Source organism: Danio aesculapii, chromosome 20 (genome assembly GCF_903798145.1).
Source record: "Danio aesculapii chromosome 20, fDanAes4.1, whole genome shotgun sequence".
Taxonomy (NCBI): domain Eukaryota; kingdom Metazoa; phylum Chordata; class Actinopteri; order Cypriniformes; family Danionidae; genus Danio; species Danio aesculapii.
The window spans coordinates 42,122,449-42,139,831 of NC_079454.1; the positions used below are offsets into that span (position 1 = coordinate 42,122,449).

The following is a 17,383-nucleotide window of genomic DNA, read 5'->3' on the forward strand; positions in this document are numbered from 1 at the left end:
AAAAAAGAGAAAATATCCAGTGAGCTGCAGTTCTGTGGGTGCAAATGCCTTGTTGATAACAGATGTCAGAGGAGAATGGCCTGACTGGATTGAGCTGATAGAAAGGCAACAGTAACTTGAATAACCACTCATTACAACCGAGGTATGCAGAATAGCATCTCTGAATGCACAACACGTCAACCTTGTATTGAAGGAATTATTGAAGTGGATGGGCTACAGCAGCAGCAGAAGACCACACCAGGTGCCACTCCTGTCACCTAAGAATAGGAAACTGAGGCTATACAATTCGCACAGGCTCACCAAAATTGGACAATAGAAGATTGGTAAAACATTGTCTGGTCTGATGAGTCTCGATTTCTGCTGCGACATTCAGATGTTAGGGTCAGAATTTGGCCTCAACAACATAAAACATGGATCCATCCTGCCTTGTATCCAATGGTTCAGGCTGGAGGTGGTGGTTGTAATGATGTGGGGGATATTTTCTTGGCACACTTTCAATCCAATAGAGCACCTTGGGATGTGGTGGAACGGGAGATACGCATCATGGCTGTGCCGACAAATCTCTAGCTGTCATGTAAATATGGATCAAAATCTCTAAGGAAAATTTTCCAGTACCTTGTTGAATCTATGCCACACAGGATTAAGGGAGTTCTGAATGCAAAAGGGGGTCCAACCCGGTACTAGTAAGGTGTGCCTAATATAGTGGCCAGTGAATGTAGTTTACTTAAAGGATGTTTTTCCTTTCACACAAATTTTTCACTTCAATTCAATTATTTGAACTTGCATGAGAGATGTGATTGAGGCTAATTTCACGGGAAATGTGACACCCATTCTGCGTCATTCGCAACACGCAACAATAATTCACCTCTCTTTCCGCATTTGCATTGACTTTGTTTGTAATTTGCTCATACATGAATATGAATACCACATCTGGTGCGAACCCAGCATTACTTTCAGTAGACCATAAATAACCCCAAAATCTTGGGGTGAGTCTTTCCACAGCAATGATATGGACAGAATAGAGAATATTAGGATTAAATAATTATGAAAATTAAAACAGTGTAATACTTACACATCCTTATTATTAAAGTGATTTGTTTTAGTTGATATGAATGGAAAGTTCCCAATCTGAAAGTGCAACCATTCATCTGAAACTCACCTGTGGGAAAAGCTGGATGGGGGTACGGCTTTTGGGATGTGGATTTCTAACCGAGGGCTATGTTGGAAGGCATCACAGCGCGGTGATTTATGACCTTCTCACACTTCCTCACTGGGGTTTGAGTCCTCAAGGGCTTGCTAAAAGACACCGCAGTGCACGAATATGCTGTCCTTTCACCTACAGTGCAGTTTTCACCTTGAAGGAGATTATGATTTGCATCTGGTCTGCATTGCATACCTGTATTTGCTTACTGTTTGCATCCACCTTCAGTGTACTGAGGATTGGGTTTAAGGCATATGGAAATTTTCAGCTGAGTGTGAGCTGCAAAGACTGCTGCAGATACACTAATATACGTTCTGATTCTAATTATTCACATAACTGGTATGTAATGGCTCAGCTTTACATGGGTGGGTAGTTTTACAGCAGAAAAAAGCTAAATTAATTAATAGTACATAGCAACAGTTTAACCTGAATTATTTTTAGTTTTTCTCTTTCTTTATTTGTTATTATTGGTGTTATTTATAATTGTACTCTATCCTTACTGTTTCATACCTGCTTTGGTGGTACCTCGTCATTGTAAATGAGAATTGGTTATCAATTGACTTACTTGGTTACTCAGATCTTAGGATCATATAAACTAGAAATCCCAAGAGTTCAGTCAAAGCAGGGTGAATCCGCTTTCAGCTACTTACGCCCCTCGCTGCTGGAATCAGCTTCCAGAATAGATCAGACGGCTCCAACATTAGGACACATTTAAATCAAGACTGAAATCACAATCTGTTTTGCTGTGCCTTACTGAATGAGCACTGTGCTACATCCGATAGATCGCACTTTTTTATGCGTTTTTGTTTTTTTTAGTACCATTTTTATTATTTGTTTTTATTTTTCTTATACTTGTTTTCTGTTATTCCTGTTTATGTGAAGCGCTTTGAATTGCCACCGTGTATGAAATTTGCTATATAAATAAACTTGCCTTGCCCTAACCCTTTAAGCTACACTCCTGAAAATATTTTTGGCCCACAATCTTGTTAGTGAATAATATCCTGGCACAATTATAATAAATAGTAATAAGTAGGCCCACACGGAATCTGTGTGTGCAGAAATCCGCAGATTTCCGCGATTTTTTGCCCATAATTAAGTCTATTTATTTACTTGTGTAAATGTGTGTAAATTTATATTTATTCAGTTTTTATATTAATTCCAGTAATGTTATTGACTAATATGAAAGTGTTTATTTGATTTACTTACAATACAGCTTCTAAAGTAATATTTCCTGTGTTTTAGTAGATATAATATATGATAGATAAATATGTGGATTCTTGAGTAATCAGCAATTAAAATAATAATGATAACCTATAGATAAAAGGTCAACCAGGTGGATGTTAATTATTAAATGCTGATATGTTTAAAAAAAAAAAAAACCTAAATAAAATATTATATATAAATCTATAATGTTCTCTTCCTTAGTATATTGGCTTGAATTGACTGATATTTTATAATATCTGTATTAGAGCTTAGATCGGGCTCAAAAACTTAAACCCAACCCTACCCGAGCCACGCACCTTGTGTTCGAGCCCCGACCTGGTCCGACAGATTAACTGTTATTATGAGCCCGAGCCCAATTTAACCCGACCACTTTAATTACGTGCTGCGCGCCATTATAACAGATGTTCTCAACCCCAATTCTGAGCTGTTGAATTACAGAAATTAGTTTAGATTTATCTTAATGAATAATACAATAAGAACGAAGCATGTAAACGGCATTGTTTGTTTATTCAGAATGGATCGTAACAAAAGAACACATTGAAGGCTGACTATCTTCCTTTCTGCCATGGCAAGACTACTTCATGTGTCTGTTCATCGTGGATAGTCCCTGTTTTTTTTTGTTATCCCTCCTTTCACACTGCACGCACGAGTAGAGCGAGCTTTTTCGGCGCCCATGTTAACAGATTAGAGCTTTATACCGCATTGCAGAAGCAGCTCGTCAGTGCGGAGCGTGAGCAGAGCTGAAGCAGCAGTGCAACGATCATTTCAGCTCTGGGTCTGTTTTTGCCACTGCTTATGCTAAATTTAAGTGACAATGAATTGATAATCCACCAAAACACATGAATGACAGTAAAAAGTTGCATTTTACTCAATAATGCATCGATAACATCCACTGATTTATTTATTTTTTGCACTGTTTCTGCTCTACATGCGCACTGCGCATGCGTTTCTTCAGCTCTGCGAATGTGTGAAGGAGGAGATGCTGTTTCAGGAGGTTAGAACGCTGCTGCGCATGACGAGAGCTGCGAATTGTGCAACTTTGTAGACTCACACATGTTGCTTAGGCTGACTTTGCTAAAATATTTATGTAATTTTTTAATTATGGCATAGCTTTACACTCAATTAGGCTAATCAAGTAATGACATCTTGTAAAACCCAACAGTCAACTTTATCAAATGAAACAAGTGTAGTTAAATCAAAATTGACTGAAAGTAAATTCTACTCATTTGAAAAGTTTTGAACTCAGTATTGAAGGTAATGAGTTAATAAATACGTCATTACTTCCATAAAATGGAGTAAGTTCACAGTACTCATATAGATTAGTTTTTGAACTCAAATGGTTTATTGCAATCGGTTCCTTAAACAGTTTGAGTTTGCCTTAACTAAATGGTTACTCAGTTGGTTTGTGTTCTCGTGATTTGTTGAGTTTTACACCCCATTCACACTGAGACGTCAGCGTCAACGCCTCCCATTCACTTTGAATGGGTGACATTAGGCATTGCTGAACTGCATTTTGGATCCTTCGGAAAAATAACAACTAACCTTTAAAATACCACTAACAGATTTAATTTGAAAAACCACCTAAAGTTACAAATAATGTCACATCTTATTAGTGTTCTTGTGGTGAATGTTAATCAACCATTTGCACTTTTCGAAGAGTGGATAAAGACTTCCAGGGGTCAAAGTCCACTATGAAAATGACTAAAACCATTGCCGTAAAGGGACTGAGTTTACAGGTAACAGTGTTTGCCACCACATTTTAAGCACGAGATGTTCTATTTAATCCTTCATTTAATTGTCACGATGTTGTCAGTGGTGCAACTGCAGCTCGTGCGCCATCCCAAAGGGCTTGATTTACTAAGAATAATTACACATTGCAGCTTATGAAAAGACCGGTATTGCTGTTAAGATGATGTATGCAAATAACCAGGTTCTATGCCAATATCATCTGTGAATATCACTAACTCGTCACGTCAAGCAGTGTGTGCAGGGCTGGTCGGCGCATTCAATATGTTTAGTTAGTTTTGATTAATGTTGATTTCAAATGCAATAATCTGTTATGTAAAATTTGTAGTGGTGGTATAATTGGTGGCTGCGACTAAATTTTAGCTGGTGTGCCTACAATTTTGAAGTTAGGAGCACCAGTGCTTCCAAGCAGAAAGGTTAATTTCGAGCCCTGGGTTTATTAATGTTACTAAACATTAGAAAACCGGGAATCCCTAACTGTTAGGTTTTTCAATTTCTCTGTCATTTTAACTTTAATGCATGTGGTTAAATGATTGTACTTTGTTCTTATTTACTTGATGCATTTGTTTGACAAATTCATCCAACATTTATTTTCAAGATCTTTGAGTTGTTGTGCTATTTGTCACTAGTATTAATGACCGCATTACAAAGCTTTTCTGTTAGAATCTAATGAAGCTTGTTGAAGCCTATACATCAGTTAATAATATGGACACTAGAGCTGCACAATTGAAAAGCTGGCATTGCGAGATTTAGTTTTTCTGCGATTTATAATTGTGATATAAATATAATTCTACCCAACTATTACTTCAGATAGTTGAAGTCTGGATTTCCCCACAAACGCACTCTAATTAGTTTGTTTTCCCCTTTTTAACAATGTATAGCCTACAGTACACCTGTGTGTTATTATTTTTATTTAGGAAGCAACGTTGTGGGTAGAATAATGACTTGAAAACCAGGTAGTCAAGTTGAAATGGCAGCAACAGACCGTTACAACTGTACCTTTATGATGGGGCGATTACCAGCGTGAAGACGTTTGTCTTAACCATAGTAGAGAATGGGCACATTTTTTACGGTGTTTTGTTCTTTCAGCACCATCCTATTTCCTCTTCCTGTTTTGCTTGAACCGGGGCAGGTCAAGCTCAAACTGGTGCGCAATGTTTTGCTATGGTATCTAGGTTGAATGACATGTTTTCTAAAAACAGTGTGCAACAGCGCATGAGATACCAAACCAATCAGCCTAGCAACCTGTATATGAACAACACAGTATTAAAGTACGGCCCACACAGTTCAATTCAATTCAAGTTTATTTGTATAAAGCTTTTCACTATAATTTCATTTCAAAGCAGCTTTAAAAAAGATACACACTATTAAGTCACAAAATAAAATCAGAAAGGTTTAGGTTATTGGTTACCAAAACTTTATTAATTACCATTAACTATCATCTAATATCAATAATAACTCAACATTGTGGTGTTTAAATTTTTAGCTAAATTTCATGAATGAATGAGTTAATTGGACTTTTGCATCACAATTTTCATTTAAAAAAATGTTTCGTCGTGGTTGAACACAGTTCTTGTCTTCATCAACTTCCTAATTGAAGTTAAGATGGCTAAGGGAAGCTTTGCATTTCTTTTGTTTTAGACCCTTTGTATTACGAAATGTGTTTTTGTGTGTCCCAAATGTTGTATCGTATAGACTAGGGGTGTAACAGATCACGGTTGATTTGTGATTCATATGGATCACAACCCACGGTTCGGAACACATGTGATCAGTGGATTAATACTTTTTTTACTTGTAGATTAATCCTAAATTTGTAACGATTGCAGAGAGATTGCCTCCCGTGTTATTCACATCACATGTATGAAAGTATTTCGGCTTTCCTGTAAAATATAAAGATGACCAAAGAAGTTTGTGGTAGGTTATCCGGATTTGGTGGTGGGTTTCTTAGGTTATTAAAGGTGTTTTCTGTCAGTACTTGTTTAGCCTGCATTAAGACATTCAGTGTAAGCTGCATGATTTATCATTAAAAGATCAGGATCTCAACACCCACGCAACATAAATTATAAATGATTGTGATTTGCATATGTTTATTAATCCTTCAAATTGCTGCATTCAATTCAGGGTTGAAAAATGCAAAAAATCAAGAAAGAATTCAGTCTTTAATCTTTGTTTAGTTAGTAACAAGTTACAAACAGTTAAATAACACAGAAGTACTGGGATAACAGTTTGTAGTTTAGATATAACCACTAATGTTTTATGCAAAGATCCTACTTGGTTTGGTTTAGTTGTGTTTGATAAGAGTTGGAGCTAAACTCTGCAGAAAGGTAGATCTCCAGAACGGGATTGGGCATCCCTGGTAAACAGGTTTATGAGCATGATCACACATAAACCTGTGCATTATGCGCAAACGCAATGTGTGCCACTCTGTAAATTTATTTTCAATATGAGTTTCTGTTTTCTCATCCTTCCGACCAAGTTATTCTTCCAAGAGGAATACTTTCAGTGCTGTGAATAGTTTGTAATGCCTGACTCATTGTGGTGTCAAAGTAGTTGATTAAAATAACAAAAGTGAAACTGACGGGCACAATGGAGGATTTTGTCATTAGCCTAACAGTGAAAATTATTTAGGACCAAGGCTACTCTGAAACTGTGAAATATTTCACTGTAATTTTATTTATATTAATATTTTATTTACAGACCGTGTTTTGACGCTGAAGCAAATAAGCGGATCTTGTTATAAACCTCAACTCAAACTCGTTCTTCTTGTTTATTAGATAACTGACCAACAAAAAATACATTAAAATTAAGAGACAAATTATACCAAACAAATTTTTTTCTAAAAAGATAATTTTTCAGAAAAAAATAAATGAACGATGAAGCATTGAGCATCTGATTTTTCCTCAATGCCAGTATGCTTCATTTTGTCCATCTCACTCACTGCGAGATTTGGCGAAGGAAGTGTTTAATAAGTCAAACTGCCTTCAGACAGTTCAGTTTTGTCTGCATCAAACCTGCAAGGAAATATCAGGGCTTTTCTAAAAGGCTAGTTATTTTGCCAGCAATAAGGGTCAATAGTGGTAGCCTATTATATATTCATAGAACAATCTTAATATTAAAAAAGGACACATAGCTGGACCACAACAGATCATTATAAATGTCATAAGGAATGCTCAAATATGTAGCATAGTTTACGCAAAGCATCATGTTTTTAGTTAGATGTGTGTCTGTCATGTATAGTAGACCTATAGTTTCTGTTATTTTTACTAAAGTAATATATATTACTTGAGTTTATCACCAGAAATATACACTGTAAAACCCAAAAAGTTAAGGTACTCAAACAATTTAAGAAACTGATGCAACAAACGTTTAAGTAAATAAACTAATCCTAATGAGTACTGTGAAACTTAATCCATTTGAGTAAATGAAGCAATTTGAGCACAGTAAAACCCGATATATTCAATCAATTCACCTTTATTTGTATAGCGCTTTTACAATGTAGATTGTGTAAAAGCAGCTTCACATAAAAGATCATAGTAAATTGAAACAGTGTAGTTAATTTTTCAAAGTTTACGTTCAGTTCAGTTTAGCTCAGTTCATTGTGGTTTAATAATCACCACTGAGGGTTCAGACACTGAAGAGCAAATCCATCGATGCACAGCTCCACAGATCCCGAACCATGCAAGCTAGTGGCGACAGCGGAGAGGGAAAATTTTCACCAATTGGCAGGGTGACGAAAAAAACCTCGAGAGAACCAGGCTCAGATGGGCACGGCCAATTCTTCACTGGCCAAACGTTTTGTGCAGAGCTGCAGTCCAAGTGCCAGAGGCTGGAAGCTGACCTCAGCGGAGACTCATCTGTCCCTAGAGCGTCAAAGGAAATGAAGAGAACTCAAACCAACTGAGTACTGTAAACCCAATAAGTTAAGGCACCTTAAGCCACCTGAGGAAACCGATTGCTACAAAACCATTTGAGTTTAAAAACGAATCTATATGAGTACTGTGAACATTTAAGCTGAAGTAATGAGGTATTTAATTAACTCGTTACCTTCAACACAGTTCAAACTCTACTTCAAATGAGTAGAATTAACTTTCAGTCAATTTTGAGTTAACCTACACTCATTTCATTTGATAAAGTTGGCTGTTGGTTTTACAGTGTAGAAATGTCTTTATGTAAGACAAGAAAACAAAACCAAACCCCCCCCAAAAAAAACAACAACAGCACAGTATTGGGATCAGATCTGTGTCGGTCGATATTCAGAATTTGGTATTGAGATCAGATAGGTTAAAAAAATTTTTATCGGTGCATCCCTAATTATTCTGTGTTTACTATATATATTTATAAGGAAAGACACAAAACAGAGACAGAGACTCAACAGAGAGTAGTTTTTTTCATGTTTCCTCCTGATAGCTTCTTGGAAGTGCATCTATGCTTTTTTTTATTATTAAAAAAAGCCAGAATTGCGAAAGTAAATATATCAGACATTCATATTTTTTTCCAGTTCAAAACTTCTCATTCTTCCACTTCTTTAGTGTTGTACTCTCTTGGGGATTTTTCTTCATTTCAGCGGCTCTCGCAAACCAAAGGCATTGTGAATGCTCCGCAGGAGGTGTTTGAGAGGTTGCGTACAATATTGCATGCAATAATTCTGTCATGTTGTGTCTTCGACATCACTACACTGAGCCAGGGCTGTTAAATGAGGAGCACAGCTGGTTGGCAGCTTTGCATTTCTTGAAGAGGGTTACATGCAGTGCTAGACTTTAATAATTAAAGTAGAAAAAACAGTGGTCGCCCGACCCGCGGGTTCGTAATCAGTACAAATGCAAAAACTACGAGCAGACGTCTTTTGTTGTTGTTGTGGAGGAGTCTGCCACTTACCATATGTCCATTGTTTTTTCTTTCTTTTTTCTCCCCTAAATTTGTATGTCATACATTAGCACCTTAATTGGAGGCATTTTCCCCCCCTCGTGTTGTCAGAGATTCTTGCTGGGTAATGATGCCGAAAATGGTTTGTTTGAATTGACCCAATAAAACAAGTGATCCTTCTTCTAAACCCCCTTAGGATTTTGGGGACAAAATAAAGCTTTGCAGATTTGCAGATCTACAATGTATAATGTTAGTTACTTGATAGAGCAAGTATATATAGTAGGATAGTATCAGTTTGTGGTGTTAGTATTAATAGTAAAATGAATATTTTATACATTTCTATTTTTATTTAAAAAGTAATTGTATATTATAAATAAATAATTAGTGGAATACTAGTAGATACTACTACTATACTACCACTCCTATTAATAATAATAATAATAATAATAATAATAACAACAATCATCAACATCATTCTCATCTCGTTTTTATATACATTGGGATTTTAAGCAGTTGTGGAATAGAAATACTGCCAGTGATGATGATGATGATGATGATGATGGTGGTGGTATGTTTAAATCCAATTCATTTTTAGGCATTTTACAAATTTTTATATTACAATAGTAAAATAAAATGTAATTAATACATAATAATCATTATCATCATCATCATTATCAACATCATAATCATCGTCTTTTTAATATTCAATAGATATTTAAGCAGTTGTGGAATTGTAATACTACTAATAATACTACTACTGATGATGATGGTGATGATGATGATAATCTGTTAAAATCCAATTGATTTTTTAAACATTTGTATACATTTTATAATATTTAAAATAATACAATAAAATGTTATCACATAATAATAAAAATAATAATAATGATCAACATCTGTTTATTACTCATAGATATTTAAGCAGTTGTGAAATTGTAATACTACTACTAATACTGATGATGATGATGATGATGATGATGAGATGATGATCTGTTAAATTTCAATTGATTTTTAAACATTTGTATACATTTATAATATTTAAAATAATACAATAATAATTTTAATATTACATAATATAACTAATAATAATAATAATAATAATAATAATCAACATCTGTTTATTATTCAATAGATTTTTAAGCAGTTGTGAAATCATACTACTGAAGATATGATGATCTGTTAATATCCAGTTGATTTGAGATATTCTTATACATTTTTATAATATTTAAATATTAAAATTAAAATGTTATTATTACATAACAATAATAATCATCATCTGTTAATAGTCAATAGATTTAAGCAGTTGTTAAATAGTAATACTACTGATTTTGATGATGTTCTGTTAATATCCAATTTTTAACAGGCAGGGAATGATGATGAATTTTAAATATTTTTTAAACATTTTTATAATATTAAATTTAATACAATAAATTTGTATTATTGCATAATAATAATAATAATAATAATAATAATAATAATAATAATAATAATAATAATAGAAACAATAATAATAATAATAATAATAATAATAATAATCATCATCATCATCTGTTTAATATTCAATAGATTTTTAAGCTGTTGTGGAATAGAATACTGATGATGATGATGGATGATGATGATAATCTGTAAATATTGAATTGATTTTTTTAACATTTTTTATACATTTTATAATATTTAATCATAATCGTAATACAATAAACATGTTAGTACATAATAATAACAATAATAATTGTAATTGTAACAATGTACATTCTTATAAAATTTAAAATAGTAAAATAAAATGATATTATTGCATATAATATATAATAATAATAATAATAATAATAATAATAATAATAATAATAATAATAATAAAAAAAACAACAACAACAACAACAACAATAATAATAATAATAATAATAATAATAATAATAATAATAAATTATATCAATTATTATTATTATTATTATTATTATCATTATTATTATTTATTTATTATTTATTTATTTATTGTTTATTATAGTTATAATAAACCACAATAATATATCTATAAATTAAACTGTTATAATATTGAGAGTCTTCTCTCATTCTTTCATCCAGGGTGTTTTTTTTTTCCCTCTTGTTATCTTCCAAAATACTGCAGTAATCTGACATGGCCCGTGTAAAATCCGTTCATCTTAACCTTGGCTTTCTTTCTAGGATGTTAACTTGCAAGGTTTATGTTTGTTGTAGCCGTTATTTGTTTGCTCTCTCCACAGGATTTTCCCTGAAGTAGGGCATTAGTGACCATATCTCAGAGGCTCTGAGGTCTTTATCATAAAGCTATCGGTTTATTTCAGGCTTTGATCCTCGAGGTAACCCCACAGGACGCCTTCTCAAATGGTTTGTTGTCATATTTATCCGCAGGTAGTCTCAAAGGAGCCACCATTGTGGATGCACTGGACCACGCTGTACATTATGGAGATGTATGACGAATTTGAAGCCGCTACCGAATGGGTGGAAAAGAACCTCGACTTTAACATGGTGAGTCTTGAGCATTTTATACTAATTTCTGATAAGCTGATTTATTCGTATCCTCATAAATGCTTTGTAAACTACTGTACATGTGAGAAATGTTTCTGTGAAGATCTAATTTACAATATAAGTACAGCCTTATCACCGTGCAGCCCAAGACCAGTTACTCACTGAAGCTAAGCAGGGCTGAGCCTGGTCATTATCTGCACATGGAAAACTAGATTGCTGTTGGAATGGTGTTAAAGAGGCCAGCAGGGGGCTTAGGAGTTCTAATGCCCCAGTATAGTGATGGGGACACTATACTGTCAGTAAGCATCATCTTTCAGATGAGACGTTAAACTGAGGTTTGACTCTCTGCGGTCATTAAATATCCTATGGCACTTCTCGTAAAGAGTAGGGGTTTAACCCCGTTGTCCCAAACGATTGATTGTGAATATAGAAATATAAAATAAATTTTAATAAACTATAAAACACTCCAAATATGAAAGATCAACATAAAATGTTGCTATATAAATTAATAAATGTAATCTAGTGGTCAACTGATATAGGTTTATTGAAGGCCAATGCTGAAATCTTAGAAAGCAGTGTGGCCGATATTTAGCCAATAAAAGCCCCATCTTGAACACATCATCCAAAAGAAAAAACTTACGATATTTTGAAACAATTTTAGTTGATATATCGGCCATGACGATATATCGGTTGACCTCTGATTTACACATTGTAGTTTCAAGTTTACAGCATTGTTGCTTTGCTGTTATTAATATTTTTGCCATTTTGTGGTGGCATTTAAGACTGCGATCATCGAAATATTGAAATGATGTATTTTGCTACACCATGAAATAAACAAGCATAATGCAAAAACAATAGACTTTTTATTTAGTCCATTAAATATTTCATCATCATATTGCACAGCCATAATTGCCGACTGAAACCTACAAGCTTTGCTAAACAAGCATCTGGCCAAATAAATTATTACAGGCTCAACATAAAATATTGCTAATACCATTCTAAATGTAAACTAGTGGTCAACCGATATGGATTTTTTTAAGGCCAATGGCAATATCCTAGAAAGCAGCAACGGTCAATTTTTAACTGATAAAAGTCCCAGCTTGAACACATAAGAGAAACGTACAATATATAAAAAATGACAAATATTAAAAGATATATCGGCCGTGGCGATATATCGGTTGACCACTAATGCAAACGTTGTACTTTGTAAATTTTAGTTTTTTCACCATGCCAATATTCATATTTTTGCCTATATCCCTGTTGTGGCATGTAAGACTGTGGCTATCCCAATAATGAAAGAATAGCTGTGTTTTCATCCACCTATTTTTTATTTATTACTAATTTGATGTTAACGTTTGAGGAGACTTTCCATATCTGAGCCAAGCATCTCCAGACTAAATAAACCGTCTCTTGCATTCTGCCATTTTTTCAGCTTTTAATTTTGATTCCAGATGTCCTTTCTTTTGATCTTTAATTCTAAACTTAATTAGCATATTTTTTATGTTTTAAACGAACAGCTATAGATGTGTTTTACGAGGTAGATGCATATTTATTGCATTTTGGTGGTGTTTTAGTGCGCATTGTTTTTTTCCTGCCATAGTGTAGTATAATTTAGCAAATCTGTCTGTTTGATGCGATTTATACCAAATTATAAATATTTGCTAATGTGCGAGTAAACCTGAAAGCAGAGCTGTTATTATTTAGCAAAATATTTGGTAGAAAAAAATGGGCTAATAATTTATGGAAAATTATTCAGAAAAATCTATTATTTGGAAATTAAATGTTGTTAGTTGTTTAATTGGATGGTTAGTTATTTTGGTGGTTGGTTGATTGATTGGTTGGTTAGGTAGTTAGTTTGGTAGTCAGTTTGGCAGTTAGTTAGTTTGGCATTTAGTTAGTTTGGTAGTTAGTTAGCTTGGTAATTAGTTTAATAGTTAGTTTTGTATATAGTTTGGTAGTTAGTTTGGCAGTTAGTTAGTTGGTAGTTATTTAGTTTGGTAGTTAGTTTGGCAGTTAGTTTGGTATATAGTTTGGTAGTTATTTAGTTTTATAGTTAGTTTGGCAGTTAGTTTGGTATATAGTTTGGTAGTTATTTAGTTTGTCAGTTAGTTAGTTTGGAAGTTAGTTAGTTTGGTATATAGTTTGGTAGTTATTTAGTTTGACAGTTAGTTTGGCGGTTGGTTGGTTGGTTGGTTAGGTAGTTGGTTTAGTATTTAATTTGGTAATCAGTTTGATTGTTCATCGAACTGAATTCATTTACAGGTATATTTAATAATACAAAACAATTAAGGATTGTGTAAAACTGCTTAAATACTGTGAAACAGTTAGTTAGTTAGTTAGTTAGTTAGATAGTTAGTTAGTTTTTGTTATCAGTACTGAATACATTTACAGGGAAATTCAATAAAACAATTGAGGATTTTGTAAATTGATGCTGAAACTCCTCATTAGAAATCTGCTTAATTAAAAGAAACTGTAATCAATGCATCCTACCGATCATTCCAGAAATGACTAAACATAGTTGATAAACAAATAAAGACATGATGCATGAAGGAGAATATAGACAAAAGTATTGCTTGGTTTGATGTTGGATCAGTTCTCTATTGCCTCTGTATTTAGACATTTCTAGTTAGGCATGGAAAGTTGTTCAGTACATCCTAGTATACCTTCAGTACGCCTCAGTTTAAGGCAGGAGAGAAGACTGTATCTGGGTCCAATCCTTTAATGAAGAGTGTTAAACAACTTTTAATTGAAAGGCTTTTCTTTCTACCCTCAAGCAATTCCAACAATGAAAGAGTCCACAAAAATCCCCTGTGAAATGGTTATTAATATTCAGCTTGTCTCTGGAATACTAAGCAACCCGTTCTGATGCACCAAAGCTTCTATTTTTTTTTTTTTTTTTTACAGTGGAATAATTGTAGCCATTGAAAGTTTAGTCATGCTGCTTCAATTGACCTCAGCTATCATCCAGTATTCTTTGAGAAGCTAAAAGGTGTTTAGTTGTGTAAGTAAGGCTAGCTATGAGTCAAGCTACATCATCACCATTCAGAGTAGTGCTCTCTCGAAGTGATTCAATCTCATTGGCAACTTATTGATTACATTGTGAGAGATGATTAATCCTTGGTGCCATTTGTTTTAAAATGACATTTTAAAATGAAAACGCTCCTTGTCGGCACTGGCATTTTTATTTCTTTATTTTATTATTATTATTTCAGAAAATCTCAAGGTGCTTATGTAACAATCATGAGAGGGTCTCAGAAAATGATATGCAATGGTTCAGAAGACCAGTCAAAGAGCAACTGTAGATAAACATGACTCCATTTTCAAAAGTTAGCATTTTAGGCTACATTTAAATGACAATGATGTAGCTTAAAAAACGGTTTTAAAAATTGTTTCATATTTACAATACATTTTCAAAACGATTTGGATTTAAACATATCTGTGAAAATTGCCAAAAATGCCCGGTTTACACTAATATGTTTTAGTTTTAGAACGGCTTAAAACTCAGGTAACATGTTTTGGCTGAGCACAAAGTTAAGTTAATATATTAATTTATGCAACCACATACACTGATTCTGCACATTTGACTGATTGTTTGCTTTTATTTCCTATATTGTAAAAACTTATTGTACATTATACTTTTATAATGGCCAATATTGATTATTAAAACTGATATTTAGCAAAAGAGATTATGTTTCGTATTTTTCAATGAAAGTGAAAGGAGGCCAATTATGTTATAGGCTCCGCTTTGTTATAAATACGCATACAGTGAATATGATGGTCATATAAATATGTAGCTACATGACGCCTCAACATTTTGGTGTCTGTTAAGTTGTTATATCAAAATGAAATAGGCAGTTCCTTATATCATGTTTTCATTTATTCTTAAGTGAAACAACGTAGCCAGGGTGATTGAAAGATGTTATAAAGTACACTGTTCCCCTTAAGATTCACCCAACATGTCCTTGGGAGTTGTTTTCCATATCAAACTTACGAAGTCTGAACATAAGGAAAGGATGCAGGACTGAACTGTGTGTAGGCTAATTAATATTGAGAAAAAAAACCCAATCAGATAGGTGAATGTCTGCAGCCCCGCCTTCGTTTTCAGATGTCTCCTTTTTCTCCCATCCACAACAACAACACTCCCACGTTCTTCGCCGTTGTTTTGTGATTGTTCACACTTGTGTTTAATTAATTTACACCTCTCTAAACACATACCATGCACTCTAATAAACATTTAAACATTTAGTCTAAAAGACTTTTTCGAATGCTTACATGGACATCACAATGGTGGAATTTTCAAAAACTTCCATTTTGTAACTCATTTTCATATTTGTGTTTTTCAAACAATGTTTCAATCCAAAAAACAGTTGTCACAAAAACAAACAGTCAAAATGCATAAAGTTTTCCTGTTTTTGGCTGCAAATGTTGTTGTGAGAAATCATCTCAGTATGTCTATATTGAAACAACTCAAGCTCATTGGGAAGATGTGCCCTGGTGTACATTTTTTGAGAACCGACAAATGTGCTCACGGGTTCATATGCCTGCATTTCCTGTGTAAATCAAATGCGACGGGGTGGTCCAGCTGACTGCTTAGCAGCATATGGATGGCTTTTCCAGCATGACTGGATTGCTTGGTTGTGAACTGTGTGTCTGGGTAAAAAAACTAAACTTTTTTCCCTTTTGAACACAACATAATTTAATTTGAGAAACACTTAAAATAGATTGGACTTTCTGTTGTCATCATTAATTTGAAAAACAGATTTCTTTACAATTTAAATTTTTCTGCTTTTCTGTTGTCCTACAAAAAAAAAAGTCTTATATATTCCATAGGAACGGTATGACAGAACATTTTGGCGGTTTATAACCTTGACTTTTCCAAATCGCGGTAAACCTTGAAAACGGTTATCGTCCCATGCTTTGTGTGAAGTTGTGGTAGAAGCACGCTGCCACATTGGCTTTTCTCTTCTAGTTTGCTTTTGAAAACACTATCAGTTGGGTTAAGGAAAGGGGGCGGGTGGGTTAGTTGATATCAGGCTAATATATTATACACAACAACAAGTCGACCGAGTTCTCTCACAGACTTACACGAGAAGGACAAATATGCGCAGAAATATACACAGGGGCCTTTGGTGAATTTACGATAAATTACATGTATGAGAAAACGTGCCCCAGTAACATAATTGAAATTGTCAAAAAAAGTACACGCCGCCCCTAGTGGATTTGAGAAAACAAAAACTGCAAGAAAAACGTAGTCCAGGGTACGTATTTGTCAGTTCTCAAAAATGTATTCCTGGGCACACATTTCCAATGAGCCTGGGTTCCAAACAACTAACAATATTCATGTGTCTTGTAACACACAGAGAAGTATTAACGCCAGGCATAACAATAACAAATGTTCCGCATAAGTAATAACAATGCATTAGTTAGGGTAAATGTCACCATTGTTCTTTGAATTTGAATTTAAATGTATTTATTTGATAGGGAAATGCACAACAATGCATTGACCTTAAAAAGGAAGTATGTTTTGTGTGAGGAAAACTGCTATTTTCCACTTGCAGTCTCTGGACAGGTAGATCTAAAAACACTCAACAAATAAAAATATTACAACTTAAAATATACAGGCTCACTGACACAAATTACACACAAACAATCAAACACCAACATTTCTTGCAGATTAGCTTGATATTTTAAATGTCTAGCATTTTTGGTTATGAGGTCGTTCCTGAATCCTCATTACCCACATTGCGTTGTTTTACACACTGCTCAGATTGCTTTACAGAGAAATCCAACCCTGGAGCAGAATGGAGGAGTAGAGGCTCTTCACTATATCAACAGCCCTGATCTCTC

The 17,383-nt window shown here is 34.0% G+C and overlaps 1 protein-coding gene across 1 annotated transcript in view; it reads left to right on the forward strand.

Moving 5' to 3' along the window:
- The window catches only part of man1a1 (mannosidase, alpha, class 1A, member 1), a 113,246-nt gene that overhangs the window by 74,501 nt on the left and 21,362 nt on the right, over positions 1-17,383 (forward strand). The window contains 2 exon segments of the mRNA XM_056480625.1: positions 11,420-11,457; positions 11,459-11,536. Of these exon segments, the coding sequence (XP_056336600.1) occupies positions 11,420-11,457; positions 11,459-11,536 (116 nt within the window).